The 22,841-nt window shown below is 36.2% G+C and overlaps 1 protein-coding gene across 2 annotated transcripts in view; it reads right to left on the bottom strand.

The window, feature by feature from the left end:
• Nucleotides 1-22,841, bottom strand: part of LOC145993972 (E3 SUMO-protein ligase RanBP2-like) — a 158,561-nt gene that overhangs the window by 42,815 nt on the left and 92,905 nt on the right. For both annotated transcript variants that reach the window (XM_083129994.1, XM_083129995.1), the window contains exons 29-33: nucleotides 21,360-21,411; nucleotides 20,311-20,664; nucleotides 18,842-18,978; nucleotides 10,966-11,268; nucleotides 9,722-9,877 (exon numbers count right to left, since the gene is read on the bottom strand). In XM_083129994.1, coding sequence (XP_082986120.1) covers nucleotides 9,722-9,877; nucleotides 10,966-11,268; nucleotides 18,842-18,978; nucleotides 20,311-20,664; nucleotides 21,360-21,411 — 1,002 coding nt within the window. The remainder of the gene's footprint in view (nucleotides 1-9,721; nucleotides 9,878-10,965; nucleotides 11,269-18,841; nucleotides 18,979-20,310; nucleotides 20,665-21,359; nucleotides 21,412-22,841) is intronic.

The raw sequence follows: 22,841 nt of genomic DNA, 5'->3' as shown, positions 1-22,841 counted from the left end.
TAAAATCCGGGAAAATTTTATAACACTTTGATCCATAGGGACTATGAATGAATGTACAATATAGGAAAATGTAAAATCTGGGAATGTAAATTCATGGTTCCACTGTACTTGAAGTAAGTATACTGTGTTTATCCACAAACAAACTAATATGTAGTTTTAAATGTGTGTTAGTTACATGCTTGAAATTTTTTTTTAAATACTTCAATGAACTAGCTATGGCAGCACTAACTAACTAACTAACTCCCTAGCCTTCTTAAACCCGAAGGTTCATGGCTGCAGCAACACAGGCCTTCCATCTTTCCCTATATTGAGCAAGTTCTATATACTCTTTTCCATCCCTACCTTGAGCAAGTTCTATATACACTTTTCCATCCCTACCGATTTCCCTTAGGTCCATCTCAACGTTGTCCCTCCATCTTCGTCTTGGCCTTTCTACAGGTCTCTTACCATCAGGTTTCCCAACAAGAATCCTGTAAACTCCTCTTTCCTCTCCCATTCGTGCCACATGGACTGCCCACCTAAGTCTTCTTCATTTAATTATTCTAATAATATCTGGACATGAATACAAATTATGTAGTTCTAAATTATGTAACCTTCACTCATCTGTCTCCTCATCCCTTTTAGGTACAAAGATTTTCCTAAGGATCTTATTTTCAAATACTCTCAATTTATGTTCCTCTTTCAATGTAAGGGACCAAGTTTCACATCCATATAATACTACAGGCAAAATTACTGTTTTGTATATTTTAACTTTTAGTTTCTTAGATATTAAACAAGAAGACAAAAGTTTATGAAGAGAGAAGTAACATGCATTTCCTGAATTAAGCCTGCTTTTTATTTCCTCTTTAATATAAGTTTCATTTGTTAATATTACTCCAAAGTATTTGAATTTGGAAACTGGTTCAAATGAGTTGTTATCAATAATTAGATTTTGATTATTACCTAACACTTGGTTTCGGCCTGTAAACAAAGAGAAAACAAAATATATGCTAACTTCCAAACCTATATCTTTAGCAGTTTTGAAAAATATTTTAGCATTATTCTTAATTGTATTCACATCGTCCCCCAGTAAGTCTACATCATCTGCATATGCTAACAGCTGAGTCACACCATTTAATTTTAGTCCTTCTTTAGTTTCTTTTACCTTCCTAACAGCATATTCTAAGGCAAAATTAAAGAGCAATGGAGATAATGCATCTCCTTGTTTTAACCCATCATGAATTGTAAATTTGTCAGACATATTAAGCCTCGGCTGGATGTTGAAAGAAATCCAAATTTCGAAGGTGTTGTTAGTTCTGTTCTAACAACAGTACCAAGCGAACACGAGGGAGGCGCTGACGTCGCTTTCAAGAAATTCTCCTTTTTCCCAGTCACAAATCTCCCATATTCTTACCATCGTTACCCAGTTTCAGCAACCCGACCTCGCTGCTATTACGATCTGGCAGGGAGGGGGAGAAGGGAATGGTCGTGCCCACTGGCCATTGACAGATGTGCCGAAACCCTGAAGAATAACTGTTTTCCTTTCCTTAGTTGAAAGAAAGCTTACACATCGTCCTTTGAGATCACCAGCCTATGCACTGTGAAGCTGCATGTTTCTTTTTGTTTCCTTCAGTACATTCATTTCGTTACAGTAAAATGGCCAACTAACATAGATTATGTAGTAAAATACCTAAAATATAAATTCTCCGCTTTGGAATCAGGATTCTGTTGTTACTATTCTCGTAGAAGAAGCTACACACTTTGTGTTATCAGGGCTTTCCCGATGGCGTAGTGGTGACGTCGTCGCCTTGTAATAAAGGATCCCGGATTCAATACCCGGTGGAGGCACGTAGTGGCTCGGATCCCACTTTAAACTATATGTCCAGTCCCGATTTGCCTTTCTGTGCATAAATTGGTCTTAAAACAAGTTTAACAAACAAAATTTTTGCTATCAGTTCACAATCATAATTGGCTGTGCTCAAATAGTTGGAGATATTGATAAGTGTCCAAAATGGATAGATGCACGTAAAGAGTGAGGTATTTGCAAAATTTCCGGCAACTACTTTTGAAGCATCGATATATTATAAATTGTACATATATAGTCTCCCCACAATAACCAAATATTAGCAAGCAGATGGAGGACTTCCCCTTCCCTTTCAAATACCATTCTGTACATAACCACCGAACTCGGGACCTCTATTACTCAATATTAGTCTGTTCGATACCCGTTGTAGGCACATTGGTTCGGATCCCACTTTCAACTGTAGGTCCAGTCCCGATTAGACTTCCTGTGCATAAAGTGGACTTAAAACAACAAATCGATCAATCAATCAAGATTAGTCAAAAGCAGGCACGCATCAAGAAATATATTTCGGGGGGGGGGGGGGGGGGAGAGTCTGAACCAAGTCTCAGAAATAATAATAATAATATAAATAATGAAATTAAAGTATTCACATTAGATTAATGACATTAATTAAATATGTAAATTAATTAATAATGTATTATTATTATTACTTGAATAGGCAAAAAGATGGTGTAAGAACAGGGATATAACAACACATATTCTTTATCTAGCTTAGGTGTAGTTAATATCACAAAAAAATGAAATGTAATGAATGTCAAATAGATCAAGGATCGAATATTTATTGAATGTGAATATGGTCCTATTAAATGCACACACATGGCATTTAGACGATTAAGAACGTGTGTTTTATGGAATCATGTCAGCCAAGACACATTTTCACCTCACTCAAGGTCAAGGATTATGTGAATTCAATTGAAATTGTACCAATATCTACAACTGAATGTGAATGCGGGTTCCGTGTCATGAATCTAACCTTTACTGAACAGAGGCAGATTAAATATTTGGTTGAATCATAGAATACATTGCCGTAAATCAATTTCAGTGTTGGGTGTTTTATTTTCATTTGGTATGAGCTCAAATTACCATTTTAATCCTTCGTTTTAAAAGTAATTCAAACACAAAAATGGTTATTGGGGGTCATTTTGAGTTTTTTCGACTTTATTACTACCTTCATTGAATTTTTTATTTTCTAAAAATTTCGAGGGCGGGGGGGCTGTAGCTCCTTTAGCACCCATCTGCGTATGGCAGTGCCCTCTGGATCTCCCTCCCCTAAATAGTCCTCGGCTCAAAAGTGACAGAAAAGCCAAGGTGAATTCCTTTTTATAATCTCTAATTCTCCGAAACTATTCTTTTCGGAATGAAAAAATAGAGATTAAAGTTGATTTGGGAAAAAAAAAAAAGTATTGAAGGACAATAACAGGGAAGTTTTACCTTTGTAAAGTCGGCTGGGCATCTCACTGGCCTGCTAGAAACTAAGATTAGGTTCCTGGGCGTGTTTTGTGAGGTTGGATTTTTGCGGCCTTCTCTCTTCATAAAACGGCTCTGGGGTTCACCCATTCTCAAATAAATAGGTACCCTTGAAGGACGACACCCCAAGGGGCGGGGGAGGCTAAAGGAGGCTGGAGCGTGATGCTTAAAAACCAAAGGATAGAGAATGAAAGTGAAAATAAAGATTGATTGATTGATTTGTGGTTTTAAGTCCACTTTATGCACAGAAAGGCTAATCGGGAGTGGACCTACAGGAAGAGGAAAACCAACCAAAACAGACTATAATAACAGAGTGAGGGGTGGATTGAGAGAAATTAAGATAAACATTTCTCACGATGGAGTGAGAAAAGGAACAAAGAAAAAAAACAGTACAGAACGATAAAGAGAGAAAGGAAGGAAGAGAAACAAAAAGAGAGGCATACAGAAAAAACTATAGAAAGAGAATGAGAAACAGAAGCAAAAGGTAGAAAGCAAAATAGAGAACGAGCAAGTGGAGGGAGAGAGAGAAAGAGAAGGGCAAGAAATGAAGGAAGCTCTATATCTGAAGAGCCAGGGAGAGAGAGCAAAGAACGCAGGAAGGAAAATGGAACAAGACCTAATCGTGAAAAAGATGCAATGGTTTTACACACACAGAGAGATAAAAGAGTTATAAATAAAAGTTAGTTTTCTGTATTACAAGTTCTAGACTCTCCCAAGTATCATTCCAGCTCAAATGAGGCGAAAAAAAAGTCGCCCTAGTTTCGAGTGTAAGCGAAATTTTAAAATTTTACTCGCTAAACTGCTGGAAAAGGAATACAATTCAATTGTATTCAAATATTATGCATTACTAAGGAGGGCCTACCAGGTGGCTTAATGGTAACACCTTGTAATCAGAGGGCCCCGGGTTCAATAGCCGGTGAAGGCACGCTGCTCCCGAAGGAGTGGTTTGGATCCCACTTGAAACTAAATATTAAGATTTCACCAGATTTCTGACTGTGATGCACCGCAAGGTCATAAGTCTTATAGGCTCGAATGTCAGTTAATGAATGAATGCTTCCTTAGTTAATGTTACCAATGTCAAGTCACTGTTCAAATTCAAGGGGATTCCATGTAAGTGTCTCCTGTCTCATTTTCCCCAGCCTCTACATCTTCCAACCAGTAACATAAATTTTCCCCTTCGTAAATTTTCTGTTATTTTTGTGTAATTTGTCTTAATTTTTAGGTTCATTTAACGCCTACACGTCAGTCAAAATTGTCAATTTTTACATAATCTTACATTAATTTTTGTATTAAGTCCTATGTTATGCACAGATAGGCTAATTGGGAATGGACCTACAGTTTAAAGTGGGACCCTAACCCGGGAACCCTTGATTACAAGGTGATAACGTTACCACTATGCGATCGGGGAGACCATTAATTTCAGATGAAATTCATGGTTTGGAAATAAATTTATTAAAATTTTGTTACTGCACACCAAACTCACACAGAGCATTGTCGTCCTATTAAATTTTGCGCTTTACGTTTTATAATAATACTAATAATATGATGAACGTTAATTTAAATGTTTATTTTATTATTTACTTGGAGCCTCAATAAACTAAAATAAGTCAGCTCTTGGGTCTCAGCGCGGCGCAAAAGATTTAGTATAAGTATAATTATTGTATTAGGTAAAAACAAAAGTCAAAATGCGAAAATGGGAATCTCTGAACCACCCTCTTCCATCCTACATTTTCTTCAATTCCCATTATGATGCATATAACCTAGATATGTAAAAAAAATCGGAGAGCATCACAGAGTAAGTCAACGAAGTAACTGGCTTTCTTGTTTCGGATCAGACTTGTACGAACCGACGTAATTTGTGTAAACTAAGTGATGGCGATTCACTTCCTCGACTTCCAAGACTGTCTGTCTTGTATTTTGAAAGTAGCCACCCACTGAAGGAATGAATGCACTTCCCTAAGTTTCCAAGGTCTTTGCGCGGACAAAACATAAACCAGATGTCAAAGCAAGATAAGTTTACAAATTGTGGTGTGAAACCCTCCCTCACCCTCGCTCCGAGCGGCACATGACCGGTGCCGCAGATGGGAGAATACACATTCAGAGGGTTGCTTGCCCAGAAGCGACAGCAGCGCCATAAGTGGAAAATCCTCGAACTTGCAGAAGGCGTGGGAACTAAATACTTGTATTTTTTTCAATAAAATTATGTAATTTCTGTTGAAGATATTGTGCAAACGCTTGGAATTATCTATATAAATTCACGACACTAAGATGCACAATATTGAACTTAAATGCTAAAATGGTTTAAAACTCTTCAAACGCCCCATTTCAAGCTGCTTTCAGATCCAATTAATGCTGAATTTTCAATTTTTTGTACGCCAAACTAGAATCCCAAATTGATTTTTTATTCATTACATCACTCCGTGTATCCTTCTAGAAAAGCCTTGCAGAGTATCATCGAAATTGTAAGCATATGTTAGGAGATTTTGTCAATAGAAGGAGAAGCAGTTTTCAGCTGTTGAGAGAAACATCCAGCCGAGGCTTAATACCCACACGAATTTTACTTTCTGCTTCACTGGTGCATATTTTTATCATACTAACAAGCTTCTTAGGTATTCCAAACCCTCCCTCACCCCCGCTCCGAGCGGCACATGACCGGTGCCGCAGATGGGAGAATACACATTCAGATGGTTGCTTGCCCAGAAGCGACAGCAGCGCCATAAGTGGAAAATCCTCGAACTTGCAGAAGGCGTGGGAACTAAATACTTGTATTTTTTTCAATAAAATTATGTAATTTCTGTTGAAGATATTGTGCAAACACTTGGAATTATCTATATAAATTCACGACACTAAGATGCACAATATTGAACTTAAATGCTAAAATGGTTTAAAACTCTTCAAACGCCCCATTTAAAGCTGCTTTCAGATCCAATTAATTCTGAATTTCCAATTTTTTGTACGCCAAACTAGAATCCCAAATTTATTTTTTATTCATTACATCACTCCGTGTATCCTTCTAGAAAAGCCTTGCAGAGTATCATCGAAATTGTAAGCATATGTTAGGAGATTTTGTCAATAGAAGGAGAAGCAGTTTTCAGCTGTTGAGAGAAACATCCAGCCGAGGCTTAATACCCACAAGAATTTTACTTTCTGCTTCACTGGTGCATATTTTTATCATACTAACAAGCTTCTTAGGTATTCCAAACTCTACTAATATATTATATAATTTATCTCTTTGGACAGAATCATATGCTTTTTTGAAATCGATGACCTGACCATGATGGACATTTTGATTATATTCCCACTTTTTCTCAAGTTTCTGTCTGATGTGAAAAATTTGATCTGTAGTTGATCTGTTACGTTTAAATCCACATTGATAATCACCTATAATTTCATTAGCATATGGGGTTAGTCTTATTAAAAGAATGTTAGATAATATTCTATATGTTGTTCAGAGTAGAGAAATTCCATGGTAATTATTGCAGTTCATTTTATCACCTTTTTTAAACACAGGAACAATTATGGATTCTTTCCACTGTTGGGGGATTTCTTCTTTATTCCATATTAAACAAATTAATTTATGAATTTGACATATTAATGAATTTCCACCATATTTAATTAACTCAGCTGGTATTAAATCAATGCCAGGTGCTTTGTTATTCTTTAGCCTTTTAATAGCATCCTTAACTTCAGTCAAGTTAGGTTCTGGAACTAAAGGTTCTGCTGTGTGGACTTCATTTACTTCTGATTTATCTCCTACATGGACATTTAAAAGGTCATTAAAGTAGTTCTTCCATCAATTTAGAATATCGCTTGGGTCAGCTAGAAAATCACTGTCTTTATCTTTTATCAAGTTTACTTTAGGTTGCCACCCCTTTCTAAACTCATTTACACCTTTATATAAATCTCTGATATTTTTATTTTTGCTGTTTGTTTCAATTTCGTTAATTTGCTTTTCAAGTAATATCTTTTTTTACTTCTAAACGTGCGATTAACCTCGCTTTATTCTATTATAATTGTTTAGATTTGTATCATCAGAGTTATTTAACCACCTAAGTCTAGACTGATTTCTTATTTCTATTAGATTATGACATTCATTATCAAACCATGGCTTACTTTTTCTCAGTTTATGATATCCTATACTTTCTTTAGCTGCTGATTCTATTGCATTACGTATGTGCTCCCAATTCTTATTTACGTCTGTTTCATTTATATTTTCATCATCATTTAAATCCTGCAAAACATCAAATCTATTTGACAGTTTAATTTGGTAAACTTTCTTAATTCTTTCATCAGTAAACTTTCCTGTATCAAATTTTAGAACTTTTAGATTTTGTTGCTTATGATTTATCACTGAGTCTCTCTCTCTTAATTTAGCAATTACTAAATAATTGTCACTGGCACAGTCAGCACCTCTATGTGTACGAACGTCAATTATACTAGTATGCCTTCTCTTATCAATGAGAATATGATCTATCTGATTATGAGTTTTACCATCTGGAGAAGACCAGGTATATTTATGGATATCTTTATGTTTAAAAGTGGTACTTTTCACAATTAAATTCTTGGAGGTTGCAAAAGTAATCAATCTTATACCATTATCATTACTTAATTCATGAAGACTTTCTTTACCAATTGTGGGTTTAAATGTCTCTTCTTTGCCAATCTGTGCATTACAGTCACCTAACAGAATGTTCATATCATACTGAGAAAATTTATCAAAGACCTGTTCTAACTCTGTATAAAAATCATCTTTAGTATCATCATCTTTATCTTCCGTTGGTGCATGTATGTTTATTAAAATAATTTTACATCACCTACCCTGTAAAACTGCATATGATATCCTATCATTAATAAATTCTACTGTTTTAAGAGCAGAGATAATTCTATTATTTATGAAAAAGCCTGTTCCAAAATTATAATTTTCAGTACCACCATAGAAAAAAGTATAAGTTTTAGTTTTACAATTCCCTTCTCCTGGCCACCTAACTTCCTGGACAGCTACTACATCTAATTTATACTTAACTATCTCATTAACTGTACACAGCACAGTGGCTACAAATTAAAAGATTTATTCATAATAAGTTACAGACTTAAGGAACGCTATAGGAAAAAGTGCAGGGGCAGCATTTTCAATACAGAAAAGTTTCTACATGGCGTTCATCGGAAGGCATGTTCTTCTGACAGAAATAAACTCTACTGCAGACACTGTTATTCTTTTAATCACATTATAAGAACAGTTAAGGCACACTAATCCTGTGCATGTTGATTCATACGCTCTCTGTCAAAAGTTCAATGCATTTCTCGAACTAGCGCATTTTGAATGCATTTCTCGAACTAGCGCATTTTGAAACTATTGTGCATGCATGTTGTCTGCAAGCAGCAGGCAATTTTCACTGAACAAACCAGCTCCCTGGCACGATCAAGAACGAAGTTCATGCATCACACAAAAATCAATTTCAGGAATGCCTTAATGAGCTTCACCAATTTCACGGCAGGACTTTAGGAACAACTCGTTTAACATGCCAAACTCATGACTTTCAGAATGTACCCTTTGAGTACATGAATAATAAAATTCACCAACATCAATTTTTCTACCAATTTGACATAAAACTGCAACTGTTTCATGAAGAACACAAATGCTCCATTCATCTACTTCATAAATAGCTTTGTTTTAAAAAAAGAAGTAAATTTAGAAGTTCAGAACCAGAACAGATGAATTATATCTTTTAGGGATGGGACGATATGAAATTTTGGCCCATACCGATAAAGTACCGATACAAAATTTTCGAATACCGATAACCGATATATATGCTGATCCGATATAAAATTCAAAATGTTTCTTGAAGACCTGACTGGATCATTGACCTTCATAATCCATACGTGCTTCGAGGTGACTGCAGCTCAAAAGAAGAATGACATGGGGATTATTCATAAAAATTATAACAAAATGGTATAATTTTGCACTAAATTATAAGATATTTATAGATATATCGGATCAGTAAAAAAATAATCAGTAATTTTACTGATAACCCGATACACCTATATCGGCTTATACCGATAAGAGTACCGATTAATCTGTCCCATCCCTATTATCTTTGTATTTATGAAAATTAACAAAATTACAGAATTATGCTCCATTTACAGAGGTATTGGATCAGCAAAATTAAAAGCAATGTTATTAACAAACTAATAAAACCAACATGTCAGAATTATGCACCCAATAAAACGGTGGGCCAGAATTATGCACTCCAATAATACGATATGTCAGAATTATACGTGCAATTAGTCTTGTTACAGACATGACACAATGAAATTAACAATTTTACTGATAAATTAACATGTCTATCTAGCAATATGAATACACTATCAATCTGTCTTCTCATTATTCTGTATATACATGTAACAACCTACCTGTTCTGGTGTCTTAAATTTAATAGCCAAGGTCTCGACTTTAAACACTCCTTCAGAATAATCCTTAGCACACCATGTCCATGACCTATCTGAGGTTTTCATAGAATTGAATTGCATGTTTTCAGTTACCACATGGTTGCAGCACACTTTGAACACCTGGGAAAGAGAAAATATTCAACTTACAAAAACAACGAATGAGCATTGTTTCAACATACACTTTTTTTTTCTTCAAAAATTTCTATCCAAGAATATCACAATTTCTGGAAATACAAAGTATATGCAATTAAGGACTGAAGATATTTTTGACACAATTCTCAAATAAACATATTTTTTTAAAGTAATTAGTAACTTACACTTTGTACCAACACAATATCGTTAGTTATGTCAAGAATGCTCTTGGATTTTTCCTGGTACCAATTAGAGTACAGATATAAAATTTATGAAAAATGATAACAAATTTTGTACAAATCCTACATAAATAGCAATAAAAAAAAATCATTATTAATCTGAATGAATAATTTACTTCCTTAACTAATGAATGTAACCAGGGTCTTGCCGTAGAAAAAGAAACTGCATATTGGAGACATTTATTCTACGAAAACAACGTACACATTAAGAATGCCTTGAACTCATAAAAAATTAGTTGTGTCAAAGTAGGAAATTTACCACCACTGTACTAATTGTAATTTTATGGACAGTGTACAGACTGATTCTGATGTACATGATTAACACAAAATGCTGTATAATTATGATTATACATTAAATATCTTTAGATATTTTACAGCAGTACAGAAGCAGTTTCCGACATATTTACAAGGACTAATGTTATGGGATATGAAATCATTGCAGGTAAAAAACAAGAAAGTTTCAAAAACCTGTTTTTAGGTTTTTCATTTCAGAACACAACATTGTATTTACATTAACGCACTCAAAACTAAATATCCTTGATGATCAACATCTGAAAATAACAAATTGGATATCAGATTTAGTTTAAATGTGAGAAATTTACAGATACTAGTTCTGACATGTCATTTTTACCAAAAATCATGTACTGGAAATCTGAATCATTACATCACTAATAAAAACAATAGTAGCAGTAGTAGTAGAAAATAGTACATAGTAGAAGTAGCAGTAGTAACAGCAACAGCAAGTAGTAATAGTAGTAGTAATTATAATAATAATAATAAATAATAATAATAATAATAATAATAATAATGTGGGAAGTGAATGAATGAATGTATTACCTGTTCCCTTCTCATGATGAGGCGTACTCTGCCAGTAGCTGGGTCCTTCATGATCTTAATGTTCCCAATTCCCTTCTCCTTCCATTCCTTCTTCTCAGAATCGAATCTCAGAAGCTTGGCTCTATCTTCAAACAGCTTCTCCTCCCCTTCTTCGCCAGTCTTCACTTCAATAAGTTCAGGCAGAGGAACGACCGGCTTGAAGTCGACACTAGGTTCGAAGTCCTCTACCTGTTCCGAACTTGTGCCTTTGCCAGGGGACTTTTTCTGGGATTCAAACAGCTTTTGTCCAGTACCTTCCCAACCCTAATAAAGTAAATACAAAATGGTGTGACAAGTTCGAATATATATATACATACACATTTGTGGTGAAAAAAATACCAAGATGTTGGTCAGATTAATTTCCGTGTATAAAATATCATTTTGGTGTTATTACAGCACATAAAATCTCAAGCTTGATTTGGAAATTTCACTTATTTTATACACAAACAAATCTTCCATCACATGAAGTCATCTTCATAATTTTCATCTTAATCACATGTGTGAAAGGTAGGGAACAGCACTTCATAACCTTCTTTACTGGACTGGAAGAATTTTGAATTTTCTTGGGTTCGAGCTACATCTTCAGTTGTACAGAAAAGAAAGATGGCGAAAACAAAAGTATGAGTTCGACCTTCATACTTGGCAGGTTAAAATCGAAGTTACATACGGTACAGAAAAACGTGTTTCTCTTGCCAGGCGTGTCGAAAACTCTTCAGTGGTATGGTGTGATGGAAGGGGGGGGTGGCAATAGAGGTGAGGGGTGGGAATGGGAAGCGTTACTAGGTGGCCTTGTGTTCAGAGCAGTGGGTGAACTCGTGGCTGATATGTAGGTCCTATCCTTTCATTCACATACTGAAGTGGTGGTGGATTGTAGTAAGGGATAGACAATTCCTACTGGAAGCAGTCATTAAAGGGGTTAATGTGGTAGGTGGTATGAACAGCTAGAGTTAAGTCCAGGTTTTGGGTGGAGGAGAGGCGGTTGTTCATTCTGAGGTTGAGAGATGTGGATGTTTTCCCCTAGTAAAAGCCACCACAGATGTTGCATGTTTGTATGTACAGTACACACACACACCTTACACACAAAACCAGAACAACATTGGTTCTTAATTTACTTAATCAGATAGGTATAATGTTTTTTGAATGTTACGGCCAGTGGTTCTTTATAATTAACATTAATTGGACACTATCCATTAATAAGATGGGCCCAGCCTTTTAGGGGTATGCGGTTGGTGTCCTGGTACCTGAAATTTACACCAGGACGTCATACCTGTTACATTTTGGTTCCCTCATCTTACTTTTCCTCTTTATTATTTCCAAATGAACATTACATGTATGTACATCGTTGTTCAGCATTCCAGAACAACTATGTTGGTTATACAAACAATACAATTCAAAGTATTTCTTGTATGTACGCATACAAATTGAGTAATCCACCATCTTTAAAATTTAATGTAACAGAAAACATCAAGAAACTTTGTGAACAATGATGACTTTGAATTACCTGATGATATTTAGGATTCATAATTTTAAATAAGAAATAATGTGATCAAATTTTTTTATCTGAAATAAAAATAAAACAGACTGCTTCTTTTCACAGTTAGGTTGCTATATTATAGGGATGGGCCGATATGGAATTTTGGCCGATACCGATAACGTACAGATATAAAATTTACCAATACCGATAACCGATATTCTACCGATCCGATATAAAATTAGAAATGGTCCTTGAAGAACCTGAAATGCCCATTGATCTCCTTAATAAATGTGTGTTTCGAGGTGATTGAAATGCAAAAGAAGTTGAATATTTAGACATTTACTTTTTCAGAAAGTAGGACATGGAGATTATCCACAAAAATTACAACAAAATGGCAGAATTTTGCACTAAATTATAAGATATTTATTGATATATCAGATCGTTAAAATAATCTGTAATTTTACCGATAAACCGATATGCCTATATCGGCCAATACCGATCGCGTACCGATTAATCGGTCCCATCCCTACTATATTACAACAATATAATATTGACAACATCCATTATATAACGGATTCTTTTTGTTTAAAAAATTGCTAACCATTGTTATAACTGTATCTTTAGTCAAAATATAAATAAATGTCATGAAGGGAGCGTGTGTTCTCCTGAAACGTCACAACAAAAAACTGTTTTCTTATGCTTGTAATAACCGTAAACTACAAGAAAATAATGCAATTGATATAATTAATACAATTAAGGCTTTAAGCATTCTTCATTCATGACTAAGCATACTGGAAGAAGTACGAGGCACATGTAAAAAAAAAAAAGGCCGATTTTTTAAACAAGAAAATGATAGAAGAAATTTATTGTGATTCATGAACAAGTATTTTTCGATGTAGTCACCATTAACCTCCAGACATTTTTGATAGCGTGGCACAAGCTTCCGTATACCCTCTGCATAAAAATCTGCCGCCTGAGAGTGCAGCCAGTCCAGAACTGATGTCTTGAGCACGTCACTGTCATTGAAACACTTCGATGCAAGCCACTTTTCAGGTGAAGAAAAAGAAAGAAATCGCTGGGGGCAAGGCCGGGGCAGTAAGGGGGATGATTGAATAATTCCCATCGAAATCTTTCAATTGTCTCAATAGTACGAGCAGCTGTGTGTGGGCGGGCGTTGTATGGATCAGAAAAATTCCAGAGCGTAGCATTCCTCTCTGCCAATTTTGGATGGCACGTCGCAGATTATTCAGTGTTTCGCAATACACCTCTGCTGTAAATGTTTGTCCTGGTTCCAAGAATTCCAAAAAAAAAAAACACCCTTTTGGTCCCAAAACACGGTTGCCATGATTTTGTGAACTGATGGTGTTTGTTTGAATTTGTTCACTTTAAAAGAACAAGAGTGCGCCATTGCATTGACTGCTGCTTCGACTCCCCAGTGGCGTACGATATCCATGTTTCATCCCCCGTCACTACGTGCGAAAAGAGGTCATCCCCATCCTCCCCCCAGCGAGCCAAAAAATTACGTGCAGTTGTCCTTCTTTGCTCTTTGTGAGCATCTGTCAGCATTTTTGGTACCCACTTCACACACAGTTTGTGATACCCCAGGTTGTCAGTCACAATTCAATGCACCGTTTTCACAGATACTTCTGGAAACTCTTTGGCGAGTTCAGATATTGTGAACCAGGGATTGGAACGCACTTTCTCGTTAACGCGTTCCACCAGATCGTCCGTCTGAACACTAGGCCTTCCGCTACACTCATAGTCATGGACATTTGAACGCCCTTCCCGAAACTCTCTGCACTATTGCCTGAACTTCACTTCACTCATCACTGTCGGTCCATAAATGGCACACAATTCCTGATGGATGTCAGCTGCATTCTGTCCTTTGACGTTCAGAAATCGTATGACAGATCTCACTTCACATTTGGCGGGATTTTGTATTATGGCAGCCATTTCACCTTACTGCTACTCGCACGTACGCAACCTCATTCTGATGATTCTATATATGTTGCAAGCACAGAATACTAGGGCATGCTCCTGCGCATGTTCAACTTCATCAGTGTTGCCAACCCCGCATAAAAAATTATCGGCCCTTTTTTTTCTGATTATTTTCTTTTTCTTCAATTATGTTAATTAGTGGTTATAGTGTGGAAACTAGTGAGAGTTAGTTTTGTTGTTTAGTAGTAATTATGGTAAGGTAATATGTAACAACATTACCCATTGTCAGTCTTTTACCTATTATATATTCCTTCACTGTGTTTCAAGAGGAATTCTTCTACATTGTTCAGGTGCACAAATTTGATTTTGCCAATGGTACACCATGGAATGAGATTGCATGCTAATAATATAGCTATATACTAGAGCAGAGCCAATGCCAATGTACTGGTATCTGTCAATAGCAGTGGTATCGGTATAGGAAAGTATTGGTTGGAATTTATTTCCTCATATTCGCCAATACTCTCTTGGCATTTGGATCGTTCACATGGTCAGCAAAAGTATTGCATGATTAGAGGCTTGCACAATTAGTTTTTGATGGAAATGTGAAATAACAAATTGTAATACTAATTCTTCATGTTTTTGAAAGGTGTGAGGTGTCTTGTCATGAAAAGATCCATACTGATAATGTGCGAATTACTCTCAATTAAATATAAACTTTAGGTTAAAAGATTAAAAATCGGCAACTTACGTGTGTGAGTATGAGATTTTTCGTACTACGTTTCGGAGGTTACACTACCTCCTTCTTCAGGTTGAAACGATGTTGTTCAGACACCTGACATGGTGCCTCGTCGTGATCCTTAACCTTCACTTTCACGACGAGGCACCATGTCAGGTGTCTGAACAACATCGTTTCAACCTGAAGAAGGAGGTAGTGTAACCTCCAAAACGTAGTACGAAAAATCTCATACTCACACACGTAAGTTGCCGATTTTTAATCTTTTAACCTAAAGTTTATGAAAAGATCCGAAATGAACTGCAAAATGTGAAGAAGTCTTAAGCATGAAATTTAGAGTTTATTTACCAACGTGACACTTTCTGAAGTTTGAAATATCCTGAGAGTTCTACAAATCAGAGAAAGTGATTAATTCTGCTGTAAATATTTGAGATGCAAAAATGAACTCCTTTACAAGGGAATAAACTTTATACTCTGATAACTACATAAATGTGTTATTAGAAGGAAAATTCTTATATTGTGTAATAAGTAGGGGCATGCATATTTCGTTTTTGACGAAAAAACAAAATTTGAAAAAACACATTGTAGTGTTAATTTTTCATGTTTTTGAAAGGTGTGAGATGCATTTTGTGACCATGTTTTGTCACGAAATAATGCGAAATGAACTGCAAAAAGCGAAATTAACTCTTAAACACGAAATTTACCATTTATATACAGACGCGACACTTTCTGAAGTCTGAAGTATCCTGTGAGTTATGCAATACCCGGAAAATTGATTAATTCTGCTGTTAATATTGGAGAAGCAAAAATTGACTCCTTTACACAGAAATAAACTTAATACTCTGATAACTACATAAATGTGCTATTAGAAGTGAAATGTTAATTCTGTGGAATAAGTGTAGTTTTAAATCAAATTTAGGATTATATTCACAATTTTAAAACCAAAATGTCTTTTTATATACCACTTTTCATCCAATTTTTCACCGCTATAACACCGCTATTTCACTTTATTTACCGCTTTTGAACCCGAAATTGACTCCGTTTTTGTACCGAAATTTTGCTTTTTTATTTACCAAAAATATGTGCCTCTATACCTGCCGCAAAATTAGTTTGGTATTGACGCTTGGGAAGCACGTGTTGAAATCGGGTCTACGGCACTGCGGGAGGGTGGGTTGCTGGCATGCGAGCCAATCAAAATCTTCCCAGTGCTTCACCCAAGCCCTGGTTACCTAGCAACAGAAAACGTTTATCTCGGTGTTGCCGCTTGTCGGGCGATTCTTCCTGCGATCAGATTTCATGTTGTTGGGAGAGGACGTGTTGTTTGTTTGTTGCGTTGCTGTGATATTTTAACCGTTCCGTTGTTTTGTGTTTATTGAATTTAGAGCATTCTTTGTTGTATATAGCGTGTTGTTTTAGTTGTTATTTTTTGTACATAATTTTCTGTGTTCTTGAGTGTGTCGTGAGCTTGTGTGAAGAACGTCAAGCACAGGAGGCAATACTCGAGATGAGAATGTACCAAAGAGGCCATGCACTAAAAGAAAAAGGAATTCTTCTCAAAGGACAAACGCGGGAGATGGTTTGTTCTGAGCGCAAATAATTTGAGCAAGAGAAAAACAATGGGGGTCCAATCATTTCTGTAAATAAAGTTCTGGACAGGACTGCTGCTGCTTTCGGCCTGTCTAAGAACACTATTGTTACCATAGGGAAAGAAAAATATAATGTGGTAGAAATAAATAAATAAATAAATAAATAAATAAATGCGAGGCTTCAAAATTGGAAACCCCAGGAAAGAAGAGGAATATCAATAAACGCGTGACAAATTTAGATACCTTTCAGCAACTCTTATTATAGGAGGAAAGATTATCCCACTGTTGGGAAACTGCGAGTTTCGTTGAAAGATTCGGCATTTTTTTCAAGGTGGGGAAACATCTTTAAGGACAGTCATAAAATATCTGGGATTCTCATACAAAAAAAAAATAATGGACGCAAAATAAAGTAAAGTATGTAGGCATATGGGGATGTGGAGGTAAAGCTCCACACATTCTCGACCTCGACCTAGGCCATATTATGGAGGTGATGTGGTTCACCAACCGCCTTTACCGCATGTTTGCCCCAGGTACTCACTTGGGCTGAGTCGACCCCGGAGCCGCTCGGGATATTTGAGAAAGTTCCACAAACCACCGCGGATCTCACACGTGAAAGTCAGACGCCCCACCAACTCAGTTGCGGTATAATTGAAAGACGGGCAGACTTTAACGGGGACTTCGGAAAGAAATGATTATTGAAAGTGTATATACAGAATGGATTGAAAAGGTAACCTGTAAACAATGCTCGTTTCGTTAATTCGTTCATGTTGTAAGGGAGATGGAAATGAAGAGAGAAAACAATAACACATTCATCATTGTTGTCATCATTGTTATTTCGTTTTCCTCGAAAAACAATAACACATTTCATCATTGTTCCTTTTCATAACACGTTTTCCTCGACACAGCGTCAGACGGCTGCCCTGCGTACCGTACCGTACCGCATGATATGGCAACACCGTGACGCGTGTTCCTTCAGCTCTCAATACCAAACTAATTTTGCGGCAGGTATAGTAATAAGTATACATTTTTTAATCAAATTTAGTTTTATTACAATTGAACACCGAAATGCCATTCTATATACCGCTTTCGATTTCAAAATGTCCCCAGTTCTTGTATTAAAATATTGATGTTTTATTCATCATAAATATGTGGCTCCACACATGACACTTTGTAGTCTAATTATCCTGGAAATTATGCAAAATTTGAAGTTTCCATTTAGTATTCTGCACCAATATTGTGTGAAAAGCTGTAGTTTGTGTATATGTAATAGGTATTTTAAGATTCCGATGTAATTCTAGAATATTTTGAAGTAAAACTCTGGTAAATTAATGTTTATAATTGAAGTGGAATACTAACCCAAAAATATTAATTAACATTTTGAACAACTTAATTGTTATAACTTTCAGTAATCAGTATCAGTGGAAATCAGAAAGACTATTGAAACCAGTTCTAAATGGTATCAGATCAGCCCTAGTACAAATCCACTAAAAACCACTGAGGTTCATACTGTTGCACTTGGGTACACGTTGCACAATCTAAAAGAAATACCAGATCTAGGTATCAAGAATGTGTTGGTAGCATCACTAAGAACTTTTTATTTTTAACCACAAACATATGTTGAAAGAATTTATGAAATGTGCAAGTGTATAAAATGCAAAACTAGACCCACTAGAGCCACTTATCCATATTTGGACCTGCAATTGACACACGAAAAAGTCTCTCTTGATCGAGAGGACGAAGCACGAAGGTGTTGCGAGTGACAGTGATAAGTTGGTCCGCTTAAAAGGTTTGGGCGAACCCACTGAGGACACTTTTGATGCACCGACACAGCCCCACGTCGTGACTCACGGAACCACGAAAGAAACCAGGTACAGTGGTGGCACTTTGGGTTTATCATTATCAGCATTTAGATATCTGACTGGCTCCTGCATGGTGATCTCCCCACTCGCTTGCATAGTCTCTATTAAATATTGGTAAAGGGTGATGAACGTAAATTATTCCATTCCTCATACACACATCCTCTCGCAGCCACGCAGTTTAAGAAGGCGAACGGCCTAAACGTAACATGCTTTATGGGAAACAAATTTAATGATTTATTATGATTACCTTGAAATTTGCATCCTTCTTGAAATCATAATCGTTATTCTGGCTGGACAACGTGCTGAAGCTGAGTTGAGTCACGGGTGAAGACTCGAACAAAAGGCCACCATCTGGTTTGCTTGGAGCTGCAGTGGTCTGCAGAGCTAGAAGAGGATTTTTAGTTTTAATATCAACAAATATGTAATAGTGTCGTATTCTAGCATTTAACATTTTGTGCATATTTAGCAAAACCACCCTATATAAACAAAAGGAAAACATGGTGCAATTTGGACTATAAGGATCTTACACGAATACATTAATAATGATGCTTGGAACATTTTAGTAAATTTACTATGAAAATTTGCTTAAACCACCTTATGCTCAGATAGGCTAATGGAGACTGGACCTACTGTTTACAGCTGGATCTGCACCACTGTGCAACCATGGAAGATAAAACCCAGACAAATACTAAATAGTTACCAATTTCATTACAAGTTATGTGTATATAAATTAATGGAAATGGGTTTCCTTCTTTTAAAAATATTATGCACTATCCAACATCCTTGTAGTCAGTCATGACTAGACCTCGGATTTTAGATTTTTAACCTATTTTTTCTTTTGCAGGTAAATAAGAAATAAGTTATATCAGCGTTTCATTAAAAAACTAAACAACTGACGAAGTTTTATAGTGCCTAAAATAACCTATTTTGCTTGTTAGAACCTATTTTAGGTTTATGTGCCTAAATTAAACCTTTTTTTTAGTTTCTACAGGATTTTTATATCTCACAGCGATATTTACTAGGTTTGGTGGCAAAATAATTCTGTGACTGGCATGTATGAACCATGTTTTCTGTCGATTTCCCTTGCTCAAAGTATGTTTATCAAAGCTTTAAACAAAACATATAAATATGTCCGACATCACTGATACCTGCACACAGTGGCGGCAAAAGGGAACAGTCCCCCCTCCCTACTTTTTACCCCTGCACTATAGAGAAACCATGCTAAGACTTGCCTACTAAGATAAAGTAAACTGTCCTAAACTGATTAAGGTAAAATTCCAAATATAGCACACCAGGAAGCAAAGGAAAATATGGCTCATAAACTGTAGTATATTATATCTTCAGCATTTAAAGAAAGTTCATAATAGGTCAGGAAAATATAGTGGAACATCACGTTTAAGTGTCCCAGGGTACCAAAAAATTTAAAATTTAGGAAAATGGAATATCCAGGACAATTTTACAATATTCTATTCTATTAGGAGTATGAAAACTGAATGTACAATGTGGGAGAACGTAAAATACAGGAACATAGATTTGGGGCTCCACTGCAATAACTTGAAATTTGTTCAATTATTGTACCAAACTTTTCATATTATTATTCACCATAAAGAGTTATCTCTGTCAACTGCACTGTTATATTGGTATCCTAAAAAAAACTATATTTGCACCCTTATGAAAAATATAGAATTGCGATGAATTCAAAAGACTGTTCCCAACCTGGCTCAGATTTCTTGGGAGCCGCATCCTCTTTTGTTACAGAGTCCTTCAGCTGCAGTCCGGCAAACAGGTTTGGCTTACTGGAACTCTCTGGCGAACCAAAACTGAAGCTGGCAAATGGGCTGGGCTTAGTTTCCTCTGGCTTTTCCTTCACAGTCTCCTTCTTCTCTTCCGGAGGGTCTTTCGGTAGGAACGCAGGCTGGGACATGAACGAGAAGCCTCCGAATATGAGCTTGTTGATGTTGCTGTTGCTTGTTGCAGTTGTGGTGGTCACTGTGGTTGTGGTTTGTGGCGATGGACTGAAGCAAAATGTGACTTTTGTACCGGCTTTATCTGCAAGCTCCTTGCTGGTGGCTGGAATAGGGGGAGTTCGTGAATTTCAATTCTCTCCTCATTGACACACATAATTTTATAAAATGTCACATATATAAAGTAGGGATGGACCGAAATAAAATTTTGGCTAATACCAGTAAAGTTCCAATATAAAATTTACCGATACCAATATTCTACTGATCCAATATCAAATTCCAAACGGTCCTTGAAACACCTGAGCGGGCTATTGACCTCCTTAATAAATGTGCATATAACTGCACATATATGAACACAAAAGCATTGTCGAAGCACTATGTTCTTTTGAGGTTTACTGATTGATAAAATATACATGTGACAGTCTTGCAATAATTGGTAATTTTATTTTATTAATGATGGTAATTTTCTTAATTATTATATAAATGCACCTATATGAACAGCAAGCAGTGATTCAATAACAAAGTGGTTTCTTCAATCTTAGTGATAATATATGTGAGCCTCTGAGGAGGTATGGAATCTAGCAGTCTCACAAATTTTGGGGGACAAAAAAAAAAGCAACATTTTTGTGGGGTCAAAATATTTTAAAATTATGCAAAATGCATAATTGCTATATGCATATGATGGAGACCCTGGTTTGAAGCCTGGTCAAACCTGTACTTTTCATTCAGTTTTTACAATAGCACATTTTCCTTGCATGCCAAAGTAATATATTGTGGAACATACTTAGAAGAAGCACTTACCTTTATCTGAGGGAACAGACTCCTTCACCTGCTCCTTGGGTTTTGTTTCTTCCTGGAAGCAGAAAATACAGGTTCTCAATTATTACAAACTAAGAATGGAAACCCCTCACTTTTAAGATACACATTATTATTATTATTCTGATCACATTTCCAGCTGCCAGCTGACCTTCATGGCTATTTCTGTCCCCCAATCGTCTTGCGGGTGTGTGACTTGAGGAGTGTCAACAAACTCAACATGCAAAGTAAAAGCTGTAGGAGTAACACTGCTCTCCCAAAGCAATGTTGCCAAGTGTATTACTGGTTTTGCCAGTTGCATACCTCTCATTCTGGAAACTTAAGATGTGTAAGACCATGTGTGTGTAGCAGTGACGACGCCAGGGAAAACGACTGGGGGCAGGTGCGGGGGTGGAAAGGGGGGGGGGCAACAAAATATTGTTGAGGAAACGCCCGAAAACACTGCTGCAAATGCGACCAGTATGACATAGATATTTTGTTTTTAACCTCTTAACTGGGTAATTTCCTCGTCGAAAGCCCAATCTGCCCTGGGAATTTTTGTTGATAAATTGATGAATTTCGTAAACCAATATTTTAGTTAATATTTCTGTGCTCCATGGCATACCATTTAGGTATTGTTTATTCTTTTATTGGTCCTTGTTGTACTTTTTACAATATGCGAGATTTACAACTACAATATATCTCGGATTTCCTCAGCAGGAAAAACACGCCGTCGCTTCCGATTTGCCTGAGCCATTATTGCATACGCGATAGAACTGAACGTCGGGCTGTGTTCGTTGCTTCCCGCTAACTCTAACGGTTACAACAGTCTGGAAGTCGGAGCCATCTGGTGAAACAAAGAAGAAAGTAATTTTACGAAGTATCTCGTCATACACAACAGATATCAGCAGTAAGAACATGAGAACGTAGTATCCCGTCATGCTCATTATAAATCAGTAGAGCCAGAACTGAGTATTACGTCATACCCAGTTAAGAGGTTAACAGAACTACAATGATGTTAATTGAGATATATTTTGGAGGTGAGAAGTGCATTTTCTCCAACATCTTGTCATTAAAATGATTCAAAGTGTAAAATAAATCCCACACAAAATATGCAGTTTATTTGCTAAAACAATATTTTCCAGTCTTGCTTATCATCGAGTTATGCAAAATCCCAGAAAATTAGGTATATTTTGCTGCAAAAATAAACTCCCATAATATCCCATGCATAGGGGCATGCATATTTCATTTTTGACAAAAACACTAAATTTGAAATAACACATTCTAATGTTAATTTTTAATGTTTCTCAAAGGTGTGCGGTGCATTTTCCTACCCTGTTTTGTCACGAAATGATATGAAATAACTGCAAAATAGACTCAAACACGAAATTTAGAGTTTGTTTACAGATGAGACACTTTCTGAAGTTTAAATTATCCTGTGAGTTATGCAATTCAAGGAAAATTGATTAATTCTGCTGTAAATATTTG

The sequence above is a fragment of the Lepisma saccharinum genome, chromosome 10 (assembly GCF_977018435.1).
Source record: "Lepisma saccharinum chromosome 10, izLepSacc3.1, whole genome shotgun sequence".
Lineage (NCBI taxonomy): Eukaryota > Metazoa > Arthropoda > Insecta > Zygentoma > Lepismatidae > Lepisma > Lepisma saccharinum.
Note: the sequence above shows the minus strand (reverse complement) of the source record. Positions and strands in the feature narration are given on the sequence as shown.